This window comes from Castanea sativa, chromosome 10 (assembly GCF_040712315.1).
Source record: "Castanea sativa cultivar Marrone di Chiusa Pesio chromosome 10, ASM4071231v1".
Lineage (NCBI taxonomy): Eukaryota > Viridiplantae > Streptophyta > Magnoliopsida > Fagales > Fagaceae > Castanea > Castanea sativa.
In genome coordinates, this window is record NC_134022.1 from 2071567 (window position 1) to 2095008 (window position 23442).

Genomic DNA, 23442 nt, shown 5'->3' on the forward strand with positions numbered 1-23442 from the left:
AGGATACATTTATGATAATAAATACTGCAAAGTACAAGAACAAAATATAGTGTAAATAATGCCGCCACATATATATATATATATATATATATATTGTTTTATAGATAGCCACAATTATTTATATTCCATATGGTATGCTATATTAGTAAATGCCTCCACGTAGAAACCTCATTTTGGACGGGCGGTTGCACCCACACTCCTGCCAACTTCCAATCATCTTATAAAAATGTATTGCATCAAACTTTATTACAACCTGCCGTATATTAATTAAAAAAAAAAAAATCTCTAACTTGTAGTGTGAAGGAGAGAGGTACTTCCTTCTAGTTTCTTACTTTTATATTTTTCTTCGCTAGCTTATGCTATCCTCTCATTCCTCAAATTTATTTTTTGTTGCAGTTTGTTTGCTTTGTTTTACTTATCAAGACTTGTAGCGAAGGGAAAAGAAGAAGTTATAGCCAACTGTTCACGGTTACCACTACTCAGCAAAGTGACTGTCCGAGTGGAAAACAAAACAAGATGCTCTGGAATAGTTTGATATCCTAAAGAGAGAGGTACCTTCTTTTTTCTCTTTTCTCATTCGTCCTTTAACATGGTTCATGCTTTGTTGCAGTTATAATCCCTTTTTTTTTGGGCTTGTACTTGTGGTTCTAATAACTGTTCCTAATTTGATGCTTAAATATGGTCACAATTGCTGCTCTTCAAAAGAAAACTTGCATGTAACTTGCATTATCTATAACTAGCTTCATCACACGTGCGAAGCCGCAATGAAGTTTTTTTGTTTAGTGGTACTATTTTGTAGAAAAAAAAACTGTATTTTTTTATTTATTTTATATATATAATTTTTATTTTGAAAATCTAATTTATAAGTGGATATAGTAATTTGAAAATTAACAGAAAAGTGGTCCTATTTTTTAGGCAATATTTTAGTGGGAGTTAGAGTTGCATTTTTACTAGATTGTCCTTTAGTTTTATTTCTAATTAAACATAGGGGTATAAGGGCATTTTTGAACTAAAATGAGGATCCAAACAGGGAAAGCCCTTAAATAATAGTATAGATTCTACATACACTATAAGATTTGTAGGTCCTTTACCTCAAAAAATAAAAATAAAAAAGATTTGTAGATCGTATGTTTGATTGTAGTATTTTAATATTTTTAGGTTGTGTTCTTTTAGTCTATGGACATGGGTCAAGAAGGAAATCTTTTTGATAACCAAAGACTTTCGTTTCTATGAATATTGCTTTGATAATTAATTTTTGAAAATCAATTTATTTGAATACTGAGTGATAAGAATAGAAAAGAAAATAATGTAATATCTCATTTTTACCATAGAGAAAACCACAAGACAAGAAATGCCTGAGTTTTTTTAAGAGAAAGGGTAAATATTTCATAGATCAGACCGGTAAGAATGTTCGATTAAATTGATACCATCTAAAATGTAAAACCTATAATTAATTTTCCATGTTTAACCTATGTTGAAAAAAAAAATTTATGTTTAATTATGCAGATAAAAAGAGAGAGAGGTGAAGCAAATCAAGTGGCTCACTCTCACTTTCTTTTTATGTTGATATAGATAAATTTTCATTTTATGTTTTGAATTTTTGTTTTCATTGAAATAAATAAAAGGGTAAACTACGTGTTTGGTCCCTATCCTATACACCATATTTCAATTTGATTCCTAACCTTTTAATTGTGTCAATTTGGTCCCTAACATTTCTTTACCATGTCAATTTAATCCTTACAGTAATCTTTTGGATGAAAATTAATGACATGTCTAATGGCCAAAATAAAAAATTAGCTTCTATTGATGTGATAATAAACTAAAATTTTATTTTGGTTATTTGCTATGTAAACAATTTGCATCTAATATATAATGGCAAAGACTAAATTGAGACGACATTAAAAGGTTAAGGGCCAAATTGGCACAATTGAAAGGTTAAGGACCAAATTGATATATGATGTAAAGGCTAGGGACTAAATATGTAGTTTACCCTAAATAAAATCATAGTGGTGATTTTGGTGAAGGTGGAAGTGAGGATTATTTCCCCAGTTGATTGGCGTTTAGCTTCTTTGATACTGATCGTACCCAAATTGGCCGCTAATCACCACTATGATTTTATTGGAAAATATTCTTGATAGTTGATAGTATTGGATCATATCAAGGTACTAAAATGGTGAAAAGATATTTTCATAGAATTGGACAATATCCTGCCGGTGTTTGATTTAAAAAAAAAAAAAAAAAAAAAAATCCTACCACTATTCTCGCCAAGCAATTCAAAGATACAAATTTGGGAGAGAGTTTAGGATTTGGGAGTGCCATACCAGTAATATATGTTTTCCACTCATTTTTATTGTTTTTCAATTGCTCCGGAGATCGGGTGAGGTGGGAGATATACTATTCTTTTGTGCAGAATGAAGAAGATAAACTTTAATCGTAATAAATTTTCCATATAAGCGTACAAAGCATTTAATTACATAGAGATAATTAATGCTGTTAGCAGTGGCAGCTCTAGAGTGGTTACCAAAAAATTTAAATTATAAAAAATCTAATAAAGTAATAACTTGAATATTTTCTACAACTGCGAGCCAAGTTGCTAAGGAAAGCAAAATTTTTATGACTGTAAAGCCAAAAAGAATATAACTTTCGTCACCATCAAGAAAAACTCAAAACCACAATATTTTTTTTGGTGCCATTTTTTAAGGAAAAATGAAATTATAGATTATTTTTATTGAATCGGTTGAGTGAGCTACAAATTTGAATGATTAGCAATTTTTATCTTTTTGTTTTATAATAGGCTTTTTGTTGAATAATTTGTTCACTTGTTGTTGTTTGGTCTTGTTTTGTTATTGTTTGGTTTATGTTGTTATTTGGGTTGATATTTATTGTTGTTATTTGTATCTTAAAAAAGTAAGGATTACGTTTAGGGGGGGCAAAATTAATTTTGGAGTAATGTTATATCCACAACATTTTTATAATAAATTTTATGCAAAAAGTTGTTTATTGGTGGATAAAAATAATAATATTAATATTAGGCCAAATAAGAATTAGTAACAGTTTACCACATTGAATTTGTTATGAAATTATTGTGAAAATGTTATGAATGTAGCATTATTTTTATTTTTGTTGAACCAAAATTTTTGTAATTCTCATGTCAGATTTTTATAAAGTGGTCACAATATGTTATTTAGCATTTTTTTTTGGCAAGTTTATATATACATTTTTTTTTTTGTGCAAGTGATCACGTGATATTGTGACCACCCTAGCTTGATAGCTAGCTATAAGATCACTTATTTATAGAAGGTTGATGACAAGATCATTGGAGTGTTTCTACTGTTAGATTTATTACAAAATAATGGCTTATAAAATATGTAGCTCTTACAAAGTTGCATAAGGTGCAACTCTCTCTCTATATATATGTGTGTGTACATATGGAAAGAAAGTTTGTAAGCAAGAATAGAGATTGCTTTTTCTTGAGACATACAGACTTTATTACAAATATAAAGTAATGAATGATTTTAAAAATACGAATTCGCCCAATTTCAATAGAAAGGAATGAATGGTTTTAAAATCCTTGCAAATTCCCCATAAAAAATCATTTTATAACAAAAATGAACTTTTGTGTTATACCGCTATTTGTTGTTTTTCATATTTTTAGAGAAGGATTTAATAATTAAAACTTAGGTTCTCTCTTTAGAGAAATTAACTTGTAACTCCATGCATATGCATGAGATACGTATACAAATAAATATAACTAAACTTTTCTTTTAAGAGATAGTTTCAGCGGATGATGTTTGCATCTTATGATTTCTCTTTATTATTAAACCAAGACACCGATTGATTTTTAAGACTCAAATCAAACTCCAAGTTTCTTGTTCAACAATAAGTGACTTTATCTGTTGAACTAACTAGAACCTACATAAGCATAACTAAATGCGTATTAAAATTTTACCAAGTTTATATATAATATTTATATTTTTTAATATATGAAATAGCTTTTAATAAATATAAGTTTATTTGAAAAAAATGAAGAAAAAAAATCATATAAATTGTTATCCACAAAATTCTCAATTTTAGTATGTTCAACATCATATATATATATATATATATATATATATATATATATATATATATATACACACACTAACGTGAGCAGCTCCATTTGGAGCCTAGGGGGTTCCAAATAGAGTTATTATTTTATACTAATTTTATTGTTATTATTAGACCAACTTCTATTATATGATGGTTCAGATAAAAGCTATATTTTCTTCTAAAAAAGAAAAAGATAAAGGATATATTTATGATAATAAATACTGCAAAGTACAAGAACAAAATCTAGAGCGTAAATAATGCCGACACACACACGCGCGCACATACTAGCCACTAAGCACGCGCAGACTCTTCTATTTTTTTGATTAAAGATTAATAATTTGTGTCTATTATAATTTAGAAATATTTTTTTTTTCAAACAAATAAAAAGGATAGCCTTTAGAGATAAGTAGTAACTGTAATTTTTTTTTGAACGTGAAGGAAAAAAAATTCTAAATTTTAGGAGTTCTCTTTTTGAATTCAAAATGAAATTTGTTATTTGACATTTATGATCCTATTTCTAAATGAAGTTATCTTTCATTAATGAGGGTATTTTTGAACCACATAAAAGTTTAGTTGAAAGAGGGGAATCCTCTTATATATAATATAGATATATTGTTTTATAGACAGCCACAATTATATATATTCCATATAGTATGCTATATTAGTTATAATTATATTCCATATAGTATGCTATATTAGTAAATGCCCCCGCGTAGAAATCTCATTTTGGACGAGCGGTTGCACCCACATTCCTGCCAACTATATCATCTTATATGCGCAAAAAATGTATTGCATCAAACCTTATTACAACCTGCTGTATATTAATCAAAAAAAAAAAAAAAATCTCTAAGTTGTAGTGTGAAGGAGAGAGGTACCTCCTTCTAGTTTCCTACTTTTATATTTTTCTTCGTGTATGCTATCCTTTCATTCCTCAATTTCATTTTTTGTTGCAGTTTGTTTGCTCTGTTTTACTTATCAAGACTTGTAACGAAGGGGAAAGAAGAAGGAATCGCCAACTGTTCAGGATTACTGCTACTCAGCACATTGATTGTCCGAGTGGAAAACAAAACAAGCTGTTCTGGAATAGTTTGATATCGTAAGGAGAGAGGTACCTTCTTTTTTTCTTTTTTCTCTTTTCTCATTCATCCTTTGATATGGCTCTTGCTTTGTTGTGGTTTTACCCCCCTTTTTTTGGCTGTGTACTTGTGGTTCTAATAACTATTCCTAATTTGGTGCTTAATTATGGTTACAATAGTTACCCTTAAAAGGAAAACTAGCATGTAGCCCGAAGTATATGCTTCTACAATTCTAGCATGTAGATCATTTTCCTAAAACAAAATAAAAAGATATATTTGTAGATCATATATTTTGCTATAGTATTTTAATATTTTTAGGTTGTGTTTTTTTTTTTTTTTTTTAAATCTCTTTTTATTGTAGCTTATATTTGACTTAAACCATGAAATTTCATCTAATTTTTTATTAGTACTTATGTTAAATTTTTTATCATATAGTTTTTAGGAGATGCTTTGATCCTAATTAAATTGTATATACTTAAAATTTGGTTAGTAAAAAATATTTATAATTTTTTTGGGTACTAAAATGAAACTTGTTGTTTACCACATAGTGCTTCAAGTATATTACAGTCCATAAAATGCCATATATTATCCCTAGTAGGGATGTCCATGGGTCGAGGTGGGTCGTATTTGTGCCCAACCCAGACTCGACCCAAAAACTTTGGGTGGGTAAAAACGTCACCCAAAACTAACCTAGAAGACTCATCAGATCGACTGGTTTGGGTCTCATTGGGTGTCAGGTTGTATCGATTGATTTTAGGTTTTGTCACTAGAGCTAAGATTAGGCCGAATGTGTTGAGATTTGGCCGGATCCATCAAGATCTGGCCAAGATTTTGTTCGATAACGACAAGACCTCACCGAATCTTGAAGGTTCTGGACTAGATCTCAATGGAACTCGACAAGATTTCGCAGGATCTAGTCTAGATCTCGACGGATCTAAGGATGAGAGAGAGAGGACGAGGGTTAGCAATGGGATTCTGTAAGAAATCGTCGATTGATTAGGTTTCCGTTGGGTTTTGAAACCAAAACTGCCACTCAGCCCTCATGGGCTGCTCTGATCGGGTCAGTCTCGATTTGGGCGACGTTGGGTCAGTCAGTGTTGGCGGGGTACAGTTGGTTGTGGATAGCCCTATTCCCAAGATAAAAAATGTGGTTTAGATCATAGGTATTTATACCAACAAAAAAAAAAGGATTAGATCACGTGTATGATTGATATTTTTATATGGTTCATTTAATATTGGATTCTTTGTTTTTTTAATGAATAATTACCTATGCCCAAAAATTAAAAATTGTAAATTGGACATGTTGCAGAAAATTGGACCTCAATTAAAATCTAATTGAATTTTTCTTGACTTTGGCCTTATATATAAGATGGGTTCAATTTACACAATTTTAGGAAAAATTCTTAGGTAGTTCCGGAGTATAGTGAAATGGTACTCCCTCCTCTCACATTCATGGTGGACCCCATCATGAATTTAATGAGTGGACCCCACCATGAATGTGAGAGAAGGGAGCGTCATTCTCTATACTCCGGAACTACCTAAGAATTACTCTAATTTTAGACCGTAGATTTTTATAAGATATAATGGATAAAAGGGAGTCAGGCTTAGGTCCAGTGTCCAGTAAAACTAGATCCGTTGAGATGATGACATGTGTTCACTTTTGGACACGTGTCACTATCCGATAAAAAAATACTACTATCCAAGTCATCATTAAATATTTATTACTTTCTAACTCACCTAATTAATGCCATCATTTTTTTTCTCTTATTTATTACATTCACAACAATCTTACCATTTAGAGTTTACATAGAATAAAAAACGGCAAAATCTACGGACATGGATAACAAGGAAATCTTTTTGATAATCAAAGACTCTTTCCTTTCTATGAATATTGCTTTGATAAGTTGATTTCATTACTGAGTGATAAGAATAGAATAGAAAATAATGTAATATCTAGTTTTTACCATATCGAAAACCCCAAGAGAAGACATGTCTGAGTTTTCTGATTAGAAAGGTAAAATATTTCATAGATCAGTCTGTTAAGAACATTTGATTAAACTGGCACTATCTTAAATGTAAAACCTATAATCAATTTTCCATGTTTAACCTATGTTGAAAAAAAAAATCCATGTTTATCCAAATAAAAAGAGAGAGAGGTGAGGCAAATCAAATGGCTCACTCCCACTTTCTTTTTATGCTGATATGGATAAATTTTCATTTTATGAACTGAATTTCTGTTTGTATTGAAATAATTAAAATCATAATGGTGATTCTGGTGAATTGGTGAAGGTGGAAGTGAGGATTATTTCCCTAGTTTTTATGGTTTTGAGCTTCTTTGACGCTGATCATACCCAAAGGTCTCAAATTGGCCACCAATCACCACTACGATTTTATTGGATAACATCGCTAATAGTTGATAGTATTCATTCATATGACTCATATCAAGTTACCAAATTGGTGAAAAGATATTTCCACAGAATTGGATAATATCGTGCCAGTGTTTGATTCTAAAACAAAAGGAAAAAAAAAAAAAAAAATCCTGCCACTATCCTAAGTCTTTATAGAATTTAGATTATACAAGGGAGCTCGCCAAGCAATTCAAAGATACAAACCTAGGAGAGAGTTTAGAATTTGGGAGTGTGATTCCAGTAATATATGTGGTGTGAAAAATTAGAGTAAAGAAGATAAACTTTAACCGTAATAAATTTTTTATGTAAGGGTACAAAACATTTAATTACATAGTTGGAGATAATTAGTGCTATTAGATCTCTTATTTATAGAAGGTTGATGAAATTACCCCTAGGGTGTTTCTACCGTTAGTTTTATTACAAATCAATAGTTTATTACAAATCAATAGCTTATAAAAAGTGTAACTCATACAAAGTCACATCAGGTGTAATTTTAACCTCTGTGTGTGTGTGTGTGTGTGAAAGTTTGGAAGCAAGAATAGAGATTGTTTTATCTTGAGACATATAGACTTTATTACGATAGAAAGGACTGAATTGTTTTTAAAATCTTGTGAATTCTCCGAATTACAATAGAAAGCAATGAACGGTTTTAAAATCCCCTTAAAAAATCATTTTATGGACAAAAATGAACTTTGGTGTTATAATAATTGCTATTTTTAACTTAATTTTTAGGGTAAATTGCAAATTACACCCTTAAAGTTTGGGGTGTTTGGATTTTATATCTTGAAGTTTCAGAATTTAGATTTTACCCTCTGGTGTTTGGGGTGTTTGGATTTTACACCTTGACATTACAAAATTTGGATTTTACCTCGTAAAGTTTAAGAGTGTTTGGATTTAACACCCCAAAATTATGAAACTTTAGGGTGTAAAATCCAAACACCCTCAAATTTTGGGGAGTAAAATCCAAACATCCTAAAATTTAGGGTGTAAATTTCAAATTCTGAAACGTCAGAGTGTGAAATTCAAACACTTTCAAATTTCAAGGGTAAAATCCAAATTCTAAAACTTCAAGGTGTAAAATCCTAAACCCACAAATGTTAGGGGTGTAATTTGCAATTTACCATTACTTTGAAGAGAGAATTTCAACCTATGGTGTCCACTCCTGAAGATTTCTCTTATAATGAGACTAAGACACTAATTGGTTTTTAAGACAGGGATCGAATCTCATATCTCTTATTTGACAACAATAAATTTTATCAGTTGAGCTAATTGAAACCCACATAAGTATGTATTGAAATTTTACTAAGTTGATATATAATATATGTAATGTTTGTATATTTGAATATTTAAATTAGCTATTAATTAATATAAGTTTATTTGAAACAAATGAAGAAAAAAATCATATAAATTGTTATCCGTGAAATTCTCAATTTTAGTTTGTCAAACTACTATTTGTATAATAATAATAATAATAATAATAATAATAATAATAATAATAAAAATGAATCAATGATGGTTTTTTTTTTTTTTTTGAATTTTCATTTAATAACTCATTTAGCACAAAACAATAATGAAAATGGAATTGGATTTTTGTAGTGTAGTAAATAGTTATGCCAAAATTAAGAAAATTGGATGAGACACATGACACCGGATAGTTCCACTGAATAATAAATTTATAAAATTGTGCAATTTTTGTCATTAAAAAAAGAAACTTAATTAACTTTTTCCCCTTAAATGAAAGTATTAAATCATGTATATTATTTGTAAGTTGTATTTATCCATGATATAAAAACAGGAGTTTGGACTTAAGACACCAACGGCATGAGGATTTACTATTGCCAAGAACGTAATTTCCTATTAGATTTGAAATTATATTTATCCCAAAAAAAAAAACTATATTGGATTTTGGGAACAATGATCTTCATCCTCGTTTTTATTGTTATTATTAGACCAACTTCTGTTATATGATGGATCAGATAAAGAATTTATTTTCTTCTCAAAAGACGAAAAAAGATAACGAATATATTTATGATAATAAGTACTGCAAGTGCAAAGTACAAGAACAAACTCTAGAGTCTAGAGTGAAAATAATGCCGCCACATATATATATTTTTATTTATTTTTTATAGACTGCCACATATATTTATATTCCATATAATATGCTATATTAATACCAAAAAAAAAAAAAAAAATCTGTGACTTGGTGTAGCTTTTTTTAATACCGTAAATGTTTAGCTTTTTTGCATATTGTCCATAATCTTGTATCTTAATTGACATATTTTTACACAAAGTATTTAGAGTCTAGGAAAAAAGAGTTCGAAATGTAGTAGTAACGTATTGTAATTATTTTCGTAAATATTTCAAGGTAGAGGCATGTGATGTCATTGCATTGGCTTCTTTTGTCTTTCAATTTGATTACATTTTCATTGTTATCATCGTTTTTAATTGGGCCTTTCTTTACCCCTACTCTCAGGATAGCAGCCCAACCCAAAAATACACAAAAAAGCAGATCAATCTGAAGCAACAAAGATGGAGTTTCTTACGTCATCCTTTCAAGCGGTCTTTGAAAAAATTGTGGATTACACAATTGGAGCAGCCGCACGTCATATGGGTTATCTGATTCACTACCAAAAAAATGTTGAAAATCTCAGGAACGAAGTTGACGAGCTCAAGGATGTTAGAGATAGCGTGCAACAAAAGGTTGAAGCTGCTCAAAGGAACGTAGAAGAAATTGAAGCTAAGGTCAAGAGGTGGCAGACAAGTGCTGAGGAGATCACTGAAGAGGTACAAAAATTCTTTGAGGTTGGCAGAAGAGCAAATTTGAAGACCCGTTATCAGCTTGGCAGAAGAGCACATAAGCTGGGATTGGCCGTCAAGGATATCAAGAATAAGGGCACGTTCCAGAAAGTTGGCCACCGTGTCCCTATTCAAGGAGGTACTACAATTTCTACAAAAGGTTATGAGGACTTTGAATCAAGAAAGTTAATTTTCGATGGAGTTATGGCGGCTCTAAAAGATGATAATATCCGTGCCATTGGGGTTTGTGGGATGGGCGGTTTGGGCAAGACCATGCTTGTTGGAAAAGTTGCTACACAAGCCAAAGCAGACAAGTTATTTGTAGGGATTGTTACAGTAGTTGTATCCCAAACTCCAAACTTGAAACAGATTCAGAAAGACATTGCAAAAGAATTGGGTTTGAAGTTTCAAGATGAGGACACTGATTTTCAAAAAGCACATTTGCTATGTGAGCGGTTGAAGAAAGAGAAGATCCTTTTAATTATAGATGATATTTGGAACAAGATTGACTTGGAGGATCTTGGAATTTCTTTTGGGGATGATCGCAAAGGAAGCAAACTATTGCTAACATCTAGATTTCGAGATGTATTAGACAAGGATATGGATGCTGAAAAGATATTCCAAGTTGAAGTTCTATCAAACGATGAAGCTAAATTCTTGTTTGTAAAGATAGTGGGCGATTTTGCTGAAACCTTGAATTTCCAATCCACTATGGTTGAGGTTGTCAAAGAATGTGCAGGCTTACCGATTGCAATTACAACAGTTGCGAATACATTGAAAAATCAAAGGAACCCAAATGTTTGGAAGGATGCCTTGCAACAGTTAAAAAGTGCAAATCCAACACTGATCAAAGGGATGCATAAGGAGGTATACACGAGTATTAAGTTTAGTTACAATTTTTTAATTAAGGAAGCGCAATATTTATTCTTGTTCTGTAGTTCATTTGAAGAAGATATGGTCATAAGAATAGATCTGTTATGGAGATATTTGGTGGGTTTGGACTTCTTTGAAGATGTTTATAAAATGGAACAAGTGAGAAATAGGGTCCACACGTTGGTTGAAATTCTAAAAGATTCTAGCTTGCTGTTAGAAGGTGATACGAGTAATACATTTAAAATGCATGACGTCATTCGTGATGTTGCCATACATATTGCAGACAAAGAAAAGAAAATGTTGACCATAAGAAGTTCAGATGATTCGGAAAAATGGTCCAATATGAAAAAGATGAAAGACTCCATTGGAATCGCTCTTTTTGAAGCCAAGTTTAGTGAGCTTCCTGAAAGGTTGGAATGTCCACATCTTAACTTTATTATCTTGGGTGATAAAGAAAATTCTTTGCCGATTCCTAATCACATTTTTGAAGGGGCAAAAAATCTAAAAGTTTTAGTTTTGATGAGACTAAGTCTCCCACTTCCTTCATCCCTTTCACTTCTTCAGAACCTCCAGACATTGGCTTTGCTTGAGTGCGAGTCAGAAGACTTGGCTTTAATTGGAGAATTGAAGAATTTGAAAGCTCTTGTCCTAGTTGACTCCGAGATTAAGCAGTTACCCATAGGAATAAGGCAATTAACTCACCTTCAATTGTTGGATTTGAGAACGTGCACCGAACTTGAAGCCATTCCATCAAATGTATTATCAAATTTGAAAAATTTAGAAGAAATACATATGAATCGGAGCTTTAATCAATGGCAGGTTGACGGAGAAAATACAGAAAGAAGCAATGCTAGAGTTTCAGAGTTGGATAATTTATTACGGTTGACCACATTATGTATACATATTCCAAATCCCAATATTCTACCAAATGCCTTGCTTTTTGATAGGTTGGTAAGATATGAAGTATTAATAGGCCCTGATTGGGATTGGTATTGGGATGGTAATAGTCTTGTTGAGTTTGAAATCTCAAGAACACTAAAACTTAACCTTGATAGAAGCTTTCAAGAAGAGGCTGGAATTAAAATTTTGTTGAAAAGTTGCGAATATCTCGATTTGGCTCCTGGGAAGGGTATTAAAAATATTCTTTATGAAGTTGATATGGAAGGTTTTCCACAATTAAAGCGTCTTTATGTTCGAAACAGCATTGAGATTCAATACATCATTGACTTGATAGAGTTTCAATGCGTTGCCTTTCCTGTTTTGGAGTCACTTTCTCTAGTCAATTTGATCAATTTGGAAAAAATATGTCATAACCAACTTGCAATGGGGTCTTTCCAAAATTTGAGAAAGTTAAAAGTGAGAAAATGTGATAATCTGATATTTGTCTTCTCCTCAACTTTACTCGGATGCTTTTCGCAACTCCAGGAAATAGAGATTAAGAATTGCGAGGTAATGAGTGCAATTGTTGCAATGGAAGAAAAACATGGGATACGGGTCGATGGCGACATCATGATGGATATAATGGACTTCACTCAAATACGCTCTTTAAATCTATATGGTCTACCAAATTTAATGGGCTTCTGCTCTGATGCTGATTCTCAAGCACTTTTCAACAAGAAGGTATCGTTATTACTTCATATCCTTTACAAATTTTGATAATCTTCACACCTGCATACACATCTTAAAGTTGAGCATGAAAATAAAACTTCACTGGTTTATTAATAATGTCTCATACATATGTTTATAATAATGTTAGTAAGCATAAAAAATTATGTTTTAAGTGATTGAAACTTTTGGAAAAACAAGACAGATGAAAACTTTATTTTACCCATTCTCTATACCCTTTCCTTTTTTTAGGGGAACATTTTTGGTATTTTAATTTTCTTCATGTATTCTTGCCATTTTTTCTGAACCATCTTCAACACTTCAAATTTCTTTATCAATGACTTCTATAAAACTTTGGAGATATGTTGTTGAACCACAGTTTTTGATATAGTGCAAGGATGGAAACAACCTATTGGGTGGTAGATACCCAACCCAACAGGCACAAATTTTATCCAACTCAATAGGGGATTTGAGTGTAGGGTTGGGTATTGGTATTACCTAGCCCAATTCAATGATTCTTTTTATCTTTTATATAAAAATAGAACCTTTTTTTTTTTTTTTGCCGTAAAAAATCTAAACCAAAGATTAAAATTAATATTGAATACTGAACTTTGATGATAGCTTAGATTAGGTTAATAAATGTTTAAAATTTGATCCAATCTTGTTAGGAATACCAGTTAATAGACGTACTGCAAGTTCTATTGGTTCCTAATTTTTAGAGTCATAACATATCAGAAAAGAAGCAATCTTCTTCCTTTTTTTTTTTTTTTGTGAAGAGAGAAAAGAAGCAAACTAATCCAATAAATGTAGTCATAGTTAATAGGAATTGCTCTAATCCCATGATTCTAGGACAGGCTTAAGGTTTATGTTTAATGGACGTTCTTATTCTTCTAATAAATTAATTAATGAAAACAATCCTTAAATTAATATCATAATTACATAGATGTATTTTGCCTAATTGAATTTTGGTTTGTGGCTCCTCAAAAAAAAAAAAGTTTGTGATTATAATTTATAACATGAATTTGACCGCCTACACCAAAAATTAATGTGTCTTGTTCTGATGATAAAGAGCTATCATCAAGAGCAGACGCCACATGCTAAAACCCTCTAAATATATATATATATATATATATATATATATATATATATATATAACATGAATTTGACTTTCACTTGTATGGAAAATATTATTGCTAATTATTCATTCTTTGTAAACTCAAACATCTTATATAATGATTATAACTTTCATTTTCATGGAAAGTATTGATGCCATTAATATCAATACTTCCCATAAAATGCTAGATTGACGTAATTTGCTCACAAAATTTCTTGACAAGGGACATGTTAGACAATCACAATAGCACATATCACATCAATCTTCTTATTAGTCACTAATTAATTTTCTTTGCATATGTCAAATTATGCCAATCATATCCTCTTTTATTTCCATACTTGACTTATTTGACCATTTGTAGTATATTTAGAAAGTTTAAATTAATTTTTTTAATTACTAATATTAAGGTCCAAACTAAGTTTGTTTTCCATCAAAAAAAAATAGAGGAAAATTTTTAAAAAAAAATTATTGCCGTTTTGAGCTTCACTAAAACTAAATTACCCCTATTTCCAGCTGTCATAGTCATAGTCTCATTCTCACTTTAAAAATATAATAAAAAATTTTAGGTTGGGTTGGGGGGAAACCCACCCCATGCCCAGCCCGTGCCCATACCTCAATCCCTCCCGGCTTTTGTGTTGTTTGTAATGCCTTAATTGCGATGGGTTTATTCTGGTGGGGTCTGGGGTGGCAATGTGGCACACTACCACAAATCATTATTTGGAGAACACCAAAATGGGTAGGCGTAGGCGAGGTTTCTCAACCAAAAAAAAAAAAAAGGGTAGGCGAGATTTTGCCCAAAATGAGATTTTGCTTAAGAAATTCAATTTAAAAAATAAAAAAAAATCTTTGAAAGCTATATTGTTATCTGAATTTTGGGAGCACAAACATTATATTTTAGAAAGAACTCGAACAAATAAACCTACTCTTTGCCGCTCAATCTCTCTTCATTAAAGGCTGGTTACTTTGTGTTTCTTTTTCCCCTTTCTTTTAATAGTTTCTTCCATGTTCTACTTGCTTGGTGGGTTTTTGGAATTAACTTTTCCCATGTTTGTCTCTATGTCTTATTCCCAACATAAATCTTCTTGTCCTCAACTATTTCGGCCAATTTGTTATTAACTCAATTGATATGTGACAATTGTAGGTTGCCTTTTCTAACTTGGAGAAATTATTCATCAATCGCATAAATAACCTAAAGATGTTGTGGCACAACCAACTCGTTCCAGATTCCTTTTGCAAACTAAACCAATTGCGTGTTGATCAATGTGAAAATCTAATGAACATTTTTCCGCCTAATATGTTGAGAAGACTCCAGAATCTTGAAGACTTGCGGATAGAAAATTGCAATTCGATAGAAGAGGTATTTGAGGTTAAACGAGCAAATGTTGATGAAAGATATGAGAAGGGATCCACTCAGTTGAGAATCCTGATTTTATGTAGTCTACCAAAACTTAAGCATGTATGGACTTCAAATCTTGAAGCAATTTTGACATTTCAAAATCTACGTGAAGTTCAAGTTTCTAAATGTGAAACTCTGAAAAGTCTTTTTCCAATCTCGGTGGCCAAAAGTCTTGAACAACTTGATAGTCTATACATAGATAATTGTGGATTAATGGAGGAAATTGTTGCTTTGGAAGAAGGATTGGAAACAACAACTAAGTTTGTGTTCCCACGAATAACCGTTCTAAGTCTTCAATCGTTGCCTAAACTCAAGTGTTTCTATCCAGGAAAACACACTTCAGAGTGGCCATCATTGAAAAGTTTGACGATACGCAAATGCGAAAAGGTGAAGATTGTTTCTATGAATGAATTAAGCTTCCCAAATACAGATGAGTTAGGCCATCATGTTTCAGTTCAGCACCCCCTCTTTTTCATTGAAAAGGTATGGATTTGTACTTGTTTCTTTGTTAACATGGACATGACACATATGGGTCCGTTTGAAAACGACTTATTTAGCTGAAACTGAAAACTTTTTGTTAAAAATACTGTAGTAAAAGTAAAATTTAGCTGAAATAGTACAATGAGACCCATGAATAATATCAAAAAGTGTAGTGAGACCCATGAATAGTAGCAAAAATAAGCTAAATAGTAAAATAAGTTGATTAAAACTCTAATCTCAAACACACAAGTAGTGTAATTATCCTAAATTAATCCAAGAAATTAAAATTAATAACAATTTGTTAATACTTAAAAAACTAGTCAACTTAAAAAAAAAAAAAAAAAAAAAAAACAAACAAACAAAAACAAAAAGACTAGTCAGACTACATATAAGTAGTTGGATTATAAGAGCCTAATTTGCAGCTGTACCATAGTTGTGTTGAAGCTATTGCATGCTAATTTTTAACTAAGCAATTCTTGCTCAAACAAACATAGATACATTTAGCCAACCTCCAAAAAAGAAAAAAAGGCTACATTAAGTAAATGTTCAGAACAAGATGTTAGATATGTATTGGGTAAGTCCATGATCATATATATATTCACCAAAAAACCAATAATTTTCAAATTTCTTTTTTGGAAAATTTATGGAAGGCTTAATTGAGATGTCCAAATGATAAAACTTAGGGTAAATTGCAAATTGCAAATTGCACACCTAAAATTTGGAGGTGTTTGGATTTTACACCCTAAAGTTTTAAAATTTGGATTTTACCTCCTGAAGTTTGGGATGGTTAGATTTTATACCCTAACATTTCAAAATTTGGATTTTACCCCCAAATTTTGGGAGTGTTTTGATTTTATACACTCAAATTATAAAACTTTAGGGTATGAAATTCAAATACTCTTAAACTTTAAGTAATAAAATCCAAACACTTCTAAAATATAAAGGGTAAAATCCAAATTCTGAAACGTCAGGATGTAAAATCCAAACACCCCCAAACACTAGGGGTAAAATCCAAATTCTGACATTTTAAGGTGTAAAATCCAATCACTCCTAAATTTTAGGGGTGTAATTTGTAATTTACTCTAAAACTTATATAAAAATATTTTCTTTCAAACTAATTAGGATTTCATATGTGGTTATTAATGTCTTTAAATTAGAATTTCTCTAGTAGGTTCCAATTAGTTTAATTGGTAAAAAATTTTGTTCTTAAATAAGAGATTTGAGCTTGAATCTACTTACACTTAAAATCAATTTAGTATCTTGAATTGATCAATGAGACCCTTTTTTATCTTTTATTTTTCCAAAATATAATTCTAAAAATAAAAAATAAAAAATTGTGTGCATTCATGTACTCATACTTTTGTGCTTGAGTTATATTGTTTGGAAGCAAATCCCTTAAAACGAAACTATAAAACATGTAAGAGGTAGCATCTTGTATAACAGCTATATAGGAATTGGGGTTTACTTTTACGGGGGAGATGGGAACTCACATCCTCCTGAAAAGATGTTATATGTAATTATTACGTAGGATAATAAATGGAGATGCATCGATGCACGTTGCTCTCCCTCTCTAGATAGCCACTTGATTTACATACATTCAGTCCCACTTGAAATTGTTGGGAATATTATCCTAAACTTGCTTAGGGAACACTAACTTCTGCATTCTTTTGTTCATTACTTCGATCTTTCCCAGGATACATTCCCTAATTTGAAAGAATTGCGTTTGGATTGGAATGAAACCATGAATCAGACATATGGTAGACTTTTTGGAGAGTTCTTTTGCAAACTAGAAGTTCTCAGTTTGTACGGCAAAGATGATAAATTGATAGCGGTCCCTTTGGTATTTGTTGAAGGATTACGCTATCTTAAGTCTCTTTCCGTCGGTAATCTTTTCTTCGATAATGAAGGACAATATACTGGGACGTTTGAACGTTTGACAGAGTTGAATCTATATAAAATGCCCAAGTTGATGCTTTTGTGGAAGGAAAACTCTCAACAAGGTAGGGCATTTCAAAATTTGGAGATTCTAGTAGTATCAGAATGCGGCAGATTAAAAATTTTAGTGCCATCCTCAATGCATTTCCGAAATTTAAACTTTTTGACAGTAGGGAAATGTGATGGGTTGATTAGTTTAGCAAGTTCCTCCACAGTCAAAAGTTTGGTCCAGCTCAAAGGATTGTTTATATATGGATGCAAAAGAATGATAGAAATAGTCACAAATGAGGGAGAAGGTGAAGCAGGAGATGAGATTTGTTTCAATCAATTGAACAGTTTGTACCTTAATGATTTACCTAGTCTGAGAAGTTTCCACTTGGGTAATCGCACAATCAAATTCCCATCACTGGGATATCTACAAGTGATCGGATGCCCGGAGATGAAGATCTTCTCTAATGGAGTCCTAAGCATGCCGAAGCTAAAGAGAGCTCGACTAAGCGAAATCTATGAGCGGTCATGCAACAGAAAACTATTACCAGAGGAAGATGTGAATAGCGCCATAAAAAAAAATTGGGAGGAAAACTATGATACATGCGTGCAACAATTATTCACTGAGAAGGTATGTTCTAACGCTTTAATTTTATGTAATTTTTAAAAGCATTTTTGTTGGAGTAGACACAAGGAAATTGGTATGCAATGCAAATTATGTGTTTGATGAAATGCTTCAATGAACTGTCTATGAGTTGTGAAGTAATAAGTAATTGATTTAATTAGTATGTGAGGTTAGGTTACGCCTGCAATGCAAGTGTGTAGGTTATTTACTCCTAAATTAGTGGAGGGAGCTATGAATTTGAATTTCGGTAGATTTGGCTCTTAGAGGACTGTAAGAGGGATATTTAGGTGAGGGCAGAAATTGAGGAAAAATGAGAAATCTGGGGATCCGATGGTATAGATTTTCACCTGTTTGCTCTAAACATTGTGTTGAACACACTCTTTTTGTTGCACCGACCTGCAGTCTACACCACCCTAACCTCACCCACCAAGCCCTCTCTGAAGTAAACAGAATATTTTTTTTTACCTGCCATATTAGGTAAGTGATGACCTAAACACTGGACCTAGGACTTGACACGCCAAGGCCTCACTATTCCAGCTGGGTGGGTTAAGGCAAAAACACTAAATCTTAGCTGTTGAAAAGCATGGCATGGCTTTTTTTATGTTACTTCACAGTAGCAATTCCAAATCTTCAAGCCACTCCACTTATCCCCTTCCTACATTACCACCAAAAAAAAAAAAAAAAACCCTTGCAAAAGCCATAAATGTGAGAATTAGTTCTCTTATCACTCTGCACATCCAAATACCTCTAAACATCTATTTGATCAACTCGAATGTCATCTCTGTTTCACTTCTTATTCTATAGAAGTCGTTATTTTTGTTTTGAAGGTTGGGGTTGGTTACTATAGCTGTTTGAGATTCCTAACAGGTGTTTGATACAATGCCTACAAGATATATTAGTAAATAGACAGTTTAATTATCTATATCGATTAATTGTCCTACTTATCTCTCAAATTTTGAATGGTGATTGTGCTTTTAATTGTGGCAATTTAAATATCAGTTTTTGCTTTATTCACCAAAATGATAAAGAGTCTCTATAATAGTGCCTGTGAGGTGTTTGACACTAGGTCTTAGTGGGATTCTGCACATATAAATTTGACAGAATTACAGCAATTTTGATTTTTAATTTGCTTAACATCTGAACTTCAAAAAATAACAGGCTTAACGTAGGAGAAGGAAAAGAGGTCAATCATGAGAGATGTTCTAGATCGAAGCTTCAGCTGCAATGCATCAGATATCTTGGTCCAATGAGTCTCATGTCCTTGCTCTATGCTCCCAAGCTAGGGAGTAGAGTTTGTATTTTGATAAAAAGCAATCATGCATCATGGAACAAACACCATACTTAATTTGAAGTTCAATCATCATGCATTGCAGGCAGAAAGGAAGGCTTATGAAGTTGTGGTTCAAGATGGGAAACTTATCTTCAACCATAGTGTTGAATTCCTTCACACAGCAGGAGGACCTAAAAATGCGAAGTGGATCTTTGTCCTTAGTCAAAACTCTTCTTTTTGTTGAAGGGGTTCTTAAAAGTAGAAGTTTTCAAATCAATGATTCTATCAAAAGTTCATTCTCTTGGGTAAGTATATTTGTCTAAGCCTTTTTAAAGTGGTAGTATATTGTTCTATCCCCATAAACATCCATAACTTAGATTTGCTACCAAAAGAAGAAAAAAGCTTTTAGTGGATATTATTTGGGTTGGTTGGAAAATTCTGATTATAAATAAAATTTTCTAGAAATATGTTATGATGCAATAAGTTGAAGCCTATGAATTTATTAATATAATCATTTCTATGGGATATTGTGATTAAGATGACTGATATTTTGGTAATTGATAATTCTCAAAGTTAAGTTGGTTTATATATTCTTTATAGGTCTTTATTGATTTCTTTAAGTTCTAGTTTTGTTTATATAGAACTGTTAGCATTTAGATGCATTTGTGTGTTGTTAGCATTTAGATGCATTGCTTGATATATTCTTTTTCTTTTTTGACATGGCAATGCTTTAGATGATGATTTTCAAACCACGTGCTCATATCGTTTGATTTTCATGATGGGAATGATGGACTGTATGTAATTTAAAGTCTTTGGTGTTATCTTTAATGTGAGTTACTAAATTCAATTGTGGATTAGTGAAACTAAATAATATGATTCTTATTCTGTTAAGTGGACATTTTCATGTGGTGGTCTTTGTTATTGTCAAGGAAATTAATAAGTTATTTTCTTTTTCAAGGCATATAAGCTGCACTTTTGGGAGATCTAGGGTACCATGGAAAAGAAAGAACACTGCCAGGGGCCTGAAACAACTTTATGTTGCTCTTTGGGACTATGATTTAAGTTTGCCTTGAGGTTAAAAATAAGATTACGTCATACAAAGATACAATTGTATCCAGTAATAAAGATTTCCAACCATGAGAAGTGGAAGCATATAAGCATAAACAAATTATTTTTGTATTTATTTGTATGTAAATTTTTGATGTTATATTATTGCGATTTTAATGTGGAAATTGTTACTATAAACCTTGATTTATTTGTTCAAATATACAAACTTATCTATTAGTGCTTAATAAAGACAAAAACATATAATATATTAAAAGAAATTTCCTGAACTTTCTCGGGCATAGCACGGGTTAGTGACTAGTTATCGTAATTTCTAAGGTAACATAAGGTTGTTTAATATATGTGTAACACTTGCAATGTTAATATGCTTTTTTTCACTAATGGTCGCTAATAGGGACAATGCACTAGAACAGTAAATATTTTTTATAAAAAAAATTATATATTTAATTATTAAGTATTAACAAATAAAATGTTCCCTTAAAAAAATAAAAAGTTAAATTACAGAATTTTTATAAAAGAATATAGCTAATATAATTAAAATTTATTAAGAGACCATCAAACGTAATTTAATCAAATTTTGTTTAATATTGGATTGCTTTATATATTAAATTTATAATCTAAGTGTATATGTGTGCTTTATATATTAATTTAAACAATGAGTTTAAATTTTTTATTTTTTTTATACAAGAAAAAAAATTCTACTTTAGTCTAATTTAAGTGTATATATGTTGAAAACTTGAATCTCGATTCTTGCTCCTCATACCCTACAAGCATATATACTTGTGAAGTGATCATAGGATCAAAGATATGTAGTGGTAACAGTGAGTTCAACTTAGTCTTAAGTTTGCCATCAAAAATAAATAAGTAAATGACAAATGCACACGCCACTTTGGGCTTTTTTTTTTTTTTTTTTTTTTTTCAAATTTACCAATTAGTTGACTTATATAATTCCCTCCATAAAAAAGAAAAAAGAAAAAAAAGATGACTTATATAAACTTCCATTTAATGTATGAACTTATATTTCTTTTATGGTGATAAAAGTGCTCATCTCTCTTGTACGTAATCACAAAATGATAATATTTTTTACATAAGCATTATATCATTCACTTATATCATTGAATCACTGATATAGAAACACAAATTTATTCTTCTTAATTTCTTATTTTTGCTTTTGAGGAATTTAGTTTGAAAAGCAGTGATATTTGTTTTTTTGCTTGTGGATCTTCTGAATTAGGTGTCATGCATGCATATTTGGTAGATAAGAAATTAAGAATGAGATTGTTTATTTGATTATGATGTAGTGTTGTGTTGTTTTGGGATTAATTTTTTTTCATCTCATGTTTTTTGGATTAATTTTTCATTTGGGCCATTACTTTGAACTGATCTTTTATTGTAGGAAAATGGTGTTGATGACTTGGAGGATGACTCAAAGGAAGATTGATCTTTTAATTTATTTAATGACTCAATTCTAGAACATTATAATTATATTGTAGTTGTTCAATGTAGGTTCTATTGTTAAACATGTGATGTAGTCCTTTTTTTTTGGGAGGGGGGGGGGGGGACCAAAAAGTTTGCCTAAATGTATTGGTGTGTTATGGATAAGATTGAGACTCATATAGACTCATAGTAGCTCCGTCATGGGGATTTGGAGCTAAGACAAGGCTATTATATAGTCCAAAAAATCATATGAAGTTTATTAGTGAAACTTGTAGTTTCATAGACAAATTAATGGATTGTTTTAATCAAGTAGAGCATTTTGTACTCATCCTTGCTCATCTTTAAGGAGTGAAAAACATATAGTAGAATCTCTAACTCATATCTAAGGAGCGAAAAACAAATACCTCTTGCTCTGAAACTATGATAAATTGCCAATGGTATCAAAATAGGAGATCTTGAGTTTGATACCTTTATATGTAAGATCTAAGATTCATAAATAAAATTAGGACATTCACCCTATAAATAATGACTCTTTAAGTCATGTTGTATGTCTTTAATTTCAAATTTTAATTAAACATGTTTAAGAGGGAACCAACTCAATGAGACTCATGTTTAAAAATGGCTATGTAGTACAAGTAGAGGCCAACCCATCATATTAGGTGGCTTAGGTGCCTGACACCATCCCAAATTTTTACACAATTTTCTTACTTAAACGGTTGGTCTTCACATTCCCCCCCCCCTCTCCCCGACACACACACCACTTTCTCTTTTCCTTGTATATCTACAACACACTTTTCCTTTTGCCAACAACAACCCGACTATATCATTAAACAGTAAAAAATTCATTAAATCTAATTTCATTCCCTCTCAATTTCAAGGGGAATGAAAATTTGAGGTTTTAAGGGAATAGAGGGGAATGAGTATTTCCTTCTACCCATTCCATTTACTTCCACCTAAACTTACAAACAAGGGAATTGACTTTCCATTCATTCCATTAAAACTCCCAAACAAGAGAAGGGAAGAATATTCTAAAATTATTCTTTCCATTCCATTCACTCCTCCTAAACAAGACCTACGTGTACATAGGAATAGGACAGTTCAGGGGGAAAACAAAAAGAAGAAGAAATAAAGAACAAAACTTGTCCTTTTTATTAGTGATTTGAAGCATGGGAGCATAATAGCTCCACACGTAGGCTTATACCATAACTCACCAAAAAAAAAAAAAAAGGAAAGAAAAACCCAATTTATCACATTCATCTCTTCTTCCAGTTTTACTTTAAATCAA

General features: G+C 31.4%; 1 protein-coding gene across 6 annotated transcripts; it reads left to right on the plus strand.

Annotated features, from left to right (window-relative positions):
- The first annotated feature begins 242 nt into the window (after positions 1 to 242).
- On the plus strand, positions 243 to 22283 carry LOC142613398 (putative disease resistance protein At4g27220). 6 transcript variants are annotated; one of them, XM_075785755.1, is made up of 9 exons: positions 245 to 310; positions 397 to 551; positions 5043 to 5197; positions 10047 to 12862; positions 15103 to 15840; positions 17531 to 18391; positions 19544 to 19626; positions 19759 to 19960; positions 20614 to 20959. In XM_075785755.1, the coding sequence occupies exons 4-7, from the start codon at positions 10103 to 10105 to the stop codon at positions 19547 to 19549; spliced, it is 4365 nt and encodes a 1454-aa protein (XP_075641870.1). In that variant the 5' UTR covers positions 245 to 310; positions 397 to 551; positions 5043 to 5197; positions 10047 to 10102; the 3' UTR covers positions 19550 to 19626; positions 19759 to 19960; positions 20614 to 20959. The 6 variants fall into 6 exon arrangements, with proteins under 6 accessions (XP_075641865.1, XP_075641866.1, XP_075641867.1 ...); XM_075785754.1 differs by lacking the exon at positions 20614 to 20959 and adding an exon at positions 22117 to 22283 and having other exon boundaries at positions 19544 to 19960; XM_075785753.1 differs by having other exon boundaries at positions 19544 to 19960.
- Positions 22284 to 23442: the final 1159 nt, after the last annotated feature.